The sequence below is a fragment of the Alligator sinensis genome, unplaced genomic scaffold (genome assembly GCF_000455745.1).
Source record: "Alligator sinensis unplaced genomic scaffold, ASM45574v1 scaffold34_1, whole genome shotgun sequence".
Taxonomy (NCBI): domain Eukaryota; kingdom Metazoa; phylum Chordata; order Crocodylia; family Alligatoridae; genus Alligator; species Alligator sinensis.
In genome coordinates this window covers 540785-545595 of record NW_005842151.1, presented here as the reverse complement: position 1 = coordinate 545595, position 4811 = coordinate 540785, and the positions used below count along the sequence as shown (strand labels likewise).

Below are 4811 nucleotides of genomic sequence, written 5' to 3'. Positions count from 1 at the left end.
TTCCTGCTTTATTCCTGTAAGAGGAATCAAGCCAACTGGAATTCAACAAACTCAGTAGGACTCCACTGGATTTTGTGTAGGGATAGAGAAAGAACCACCCCACTGCTAGAGACTTATCTAGAACTACAGGTGTGCCTTCAGTTCATGGACCATTTGTAGAAATTCCAGTATATTGGACTACTACCCTTGAATATTACCACTTCTTTCCGGGAAAATAAACTTAGACCAGGCCTCTTGCAATCTACCAATATCCTCCAAACAAACTACCAAGATGGCATATCTATACCTCAGTGGCAGCATCTCTGACATGCTTAAGACCAGTCACTAACAGATGACTCCAAAACAGCCTCCTCAGCGCATTTTCCAGTTTGGAGTGCATCAATGGGAGAGGGTAGGCAGGACATGTTTGCAGCCCCTCACCCATAGTTAAAGCCATGCTGTAGATATGCCCAAAGTTTCCACAGTATAGAAGGTCTCACACATGATTTTGGGGGGAATTGCACTCCAACTTGAGTACATGGAAACACCTCCCAAAATGAGTGTGCAGTTTCATCCTATAATACTTCTCGTGCATAGTTTCAAAGGCTAGTTACAAAAATTACACACATTGGAAACTGGTTCAAATCTGTAACACAACAGAAGTTCAGTTCACATAAACTGCTTTCAAAATGGCCAAAACTGGTTTAAGATAAACCTGGATGGATGTAGTATCAAACTTAACTAATTTAGGTTAAATTGGTTTATTGAACTTCTGTAACATATCTCCTCCAGATTCAAGTTTACTCATGGTCCCCTGGCATTCCAGGATGCTTTGCAACTCCCCCGCAACTGCCCCCCCCGCCCCCACAGGATGGGCGGGCTAGCCTTGGCCAAAGCTGTCTGCTGTAGCTGAGCAGGGAAATGTGCGCTACTGCCCCCTGCTCCTGGCTTGTGCCACTGCAGGCATGTGCCATGTACTTAGCCACAGTGTTTGCTACTGGAAAAGAGTAAAGAACAAGAATCCATATTACTACAGCACCAAGAAGTCCCTTTCAGGAATCAAGCATTGAAATATACACATAGGGAAAATGGAGTCTTCACCCCTAAAAAATGTTGCAATTAAAATGAGAGGGAGAAACAAAAGACAGATACAGCAAACAGATGGGTGAGATTAGGTCAATAAGCAGGAGTTGGATAAAATATTTTTCCCATTAATTTTAAGAACACAGTATTCAAAGATGATGTTACATGCCATAAGTTACATGCTTTAGAACAAAAAAAACTGTGAAGGCACAACGATGTGCTAAAATTTATGCTTCTAAATAAAATCTTCCTGATTTGGTTCCATAGTTACATTTGTTGGGAAATGTTTTCTTCATGGGATCTCTCAGTTGCATAAGATTACTTGAAAATTTCTAAGTGGACCCAAATGTGAATATGATAAACAGATAGAAATGTGATACTCTTTTTACAGGTGGATTATTCTGTAATAGCATCTCAAGCAGGAGCCACCCTCAACAACCTTATGAGCCATGCACAGGAGCTAGTGGCAAAGCTTCGTTCCCTTCAGTTTGATCTACGAGAGTTTGTGTGTCTCAAGTTCTTGGTGCTCTTTAGTTTAGGTAGGTAAATCCCTTTATTTATGCATCATTTAATTTTGATATTTTAATTGTTTTTACATATGTTGAAAATCTTAGGCTTTGTGATTTTTTTCTACTGAAAAACAAAATAAGGCTCTGAAATAGATGTATACGGTTGACAGTTATCCGGGGATTATTATAGAATTATCACCTTTAGGAAATGCTATAGACTGTATGCAAGATGAAAAATAGGTTTCTATAGACATGACTCTTGAAACCCATAAAATGTAATAGAGCATTATGTTTTCTATATGTGCTTTTTTATTTCCTATAGAATTCTAGGGGCAAAGGTTTACTCCTCTACTAAATTTCAGGAAATGGTTACAAAAAAGAAGGATGGTGTGGTGAAATAGGCATGTTTTTAGATGGGAGTAGATAGCAAGTATAAACAGTCTTGTTAGCATATCCTGTCACTTTTGCAACATATAAATCAACAGTGTAACTAATAGTTTTAAAAAGCACAGTGAAATGCACTACTACAGTGCAAATTAATGACTGTAGTTTTATGAAAGATCTATCTAGGAAATGGCCTTTAAAAAACTGTTTTGTACAAGTAGAAAGGACTTAGAATAGGAAAGGTACCTATTCAAGACAAATTAGTTAAATCAGTGCTCTCAATGAATCAGTCAAGAAAAATTACCATTGCCAGGAATAAAAAACGGATTAGGGAGATGGATTCTTATTGACTTCACTAGAACAATTTTTTCTGCCTGACTTCTATTTTAGGTTTGCATTTTGTTGACTTCATAATGCTGACTTAAATAAACTTTTACCTAGGAAATTTATTATTGGCAGAGAGCTGAAGGAGGAGATTTAAAAATATAAATAAGGCCAAATCCAGCAATCCCTCCACAGTCAAAACTCCCATTTATTTCAAAGGGTATTTTCTCTGTGTAGCCAGTGCAGACCTGAGACAAATATAACAAAGAAACAAATACCAGCAATGATGAAATTTATTAACACACTTTTCTTTGATTTTCAGTTACAAAAGCTTATGTAAAAGAATAAAATTCTACCAATGAATAATTATATTAAAATTATAAATCAATTTCAAGAATGAATGATTGGTCTTCAGTGCAAATAGTAGACTTTTATCCTTACCTTCCAGCCAGAACAGGGAAACAGCCCTCCAACCCACTTGGTGGGTGGGCCAAATGTCAAATGTGACAGCCGTGTCCACTTCGCCCAGTTCTGTGGGGCCCCCCCAAAAGCATAGGGCCCTGGGTGGTTGCCCCAATTCTCCCCCCACAGGGACGACCTTGACCTTGCATAATCAGGGCAACAGTACTTTAGCACTTCATATGCTTCTTGAAGTTAACACACAACATCTATTGAAAATCAAAGTGTTTTAAACATAAGCACCTTAACAAAGAGTATTTTCTGTGGTTTATGACATGCAGAATGTGGAGATAAATAAGATAACTAGATTTTTTTTCTAAATACAAACAAGTCAACAGCGGTAACTGTAGGAAAGGCCTGTATATTTTAAACTGCAAGAATGGATAATGTGCAATTTATCTGCTAATCACAACATATTATCGGTCCATATTTGGGAAGTGGTTTCTTCCCACTAATCGAGTTCAGAGAAAGAAAGGAAGAACTTTTTTGGCAGAATTAACAATTATCTTATGAATTAGTGTTGGCAGACATCAAGCAATCCACTTCTTTAACTCCAGTACAATATGTTTTGAAGTTATTACAGATTGTCAAAGATGTCTAAGATGACACTGCTTTTTGCTGAGAAAATATTTAGAGAGATTCACTTCATTCAGTAGTATTCTAAATTAGTTGAATAACTGAATTATATTTGGCAAATGTTCATGCTTAAGAAGTCTTCTCATGTCATCACTTCAATCATCTCTTCAAGTACATATAGGAATTATTCTTTTTATTTGCTTACTGTTGCCCTGATTATGCAAGGTCAAGGTCATCCCTGTGGAGGGAGAATTGGGGCAACCACCCAGGGCCCTACACTTTGTGGGGCCCCACAGAGCTGGGCAAAGTAGACACGGCTGCCGCATTTGACATTTGGCCCGCCCACCAAGTGGGTTGGAGGACTGTTTCCTTGTTCCGGCTGAAAGTTCTGGCCACCACCACTGCCACCATCCAGTGTGCCAGGGCTTTCAGTCCCTGGCGTAAGTGTGCCAGGGGATGGGGAGTGGGGCCCCACACAGGCTGCTTTGCCCCGGGCCCTGCACCCTACTCAGGTCATCTCTGTGCAAGGTACTGAGCTTGGCTTCAAAATGAGTTGCGGATTCACAGCAACACTGAGCAGCATCTGACACCTTGAAGAATCCACCTCCTCGTCTTGTTTACATTAGTGTAAACTAGAACTAATTCCACTGAAATTAAAGAAGTTGTAAATCAGAGCACAAAAATGGTGTACCATAGACTGGTACAGTACTGCTGAAGCTGATTAACTCACAGGGCCAAATTCAACCCTAGCTTATAGTCATGTTCAAAAGTGCTATTACATATTGTATGATTTTAAGCTACATGTTAGCCTACAGAGAATAAAATATAAAAATATTAATACTTTTCATAGAAAGTTACATTCCTACTTGTGCAACTAAGGTTGATATTCTATAGGGAATTGGGAGACAACTGAAGTTATAAGCATAGGTGCCGTAAATGCTTAACTATAGGTTTAATTTCCAGCCTATGAATAGTCCTGCTGGCAGTAATGAGATTGGTGGCACACTTAAAGTTTTTATTTAAGAGTCAGATTTCTAAAGGTACAGGAGTGCTTAAAATGCAGGTAGGTACCCAGTGGTATTGCTAAAAGGACCCAAGTGCTGAATTCATAATTAAATCAATGGGAGTTAGGTGCCAGAGTGCTTATGATAATACCATAAAGTGGCTAACTTCATCTCTAGGCATTTTCGTATCTTTAAAATAATCTTGTTTTCAGTGAGCATTTTTTTTATCAGTGCCTTTAAAAGTTTTGCAACTCATTCAGCATAGGCAGATACAACCAGGTCTTAAGGAAGGGGAAAAATAAAAAAGAGGACTGTAGTCTTTTGGTGGAGTGAGAAAACAATAGTAAAATAGAAATGTTTATTTTAAGGAAAATTAATTCCATGTATGGGCTTCTCTAATGCAATAAGTGATATCAGGTATGAATCATCACTTATGAAATATTTAATCAGTCAGTGCTGCTTAGATTCTAATGACATTATGAGCCAAACCCTA

General features: G+C 38.4%; 1 protein-coding gene across 2 annotated transcripts in view; it reads left to right on the top strand.

The window, feature by feature from the left end:
* NR5A2 (nuclear receptor subfamily 5 group A member 2) overlaps positions 1 to 4811 on the top strand; it is a 114826-nt gene that overhangs the window by 69920 nt on the left and 40095 nt on the right. For both annotated transcript variants that reach the window (XM_025206337.1, XM_025206338.1), the window contains exon 5: positions 1454 to 1601. In XM_025206337.1, coding sequence (XP_025062122.1) covers positions 1454 to 1601 — 148 coding nt within the window. The remainder of the gene's footprint in view (positions 1 to 1453; positions 1602 to 4811) is intronic.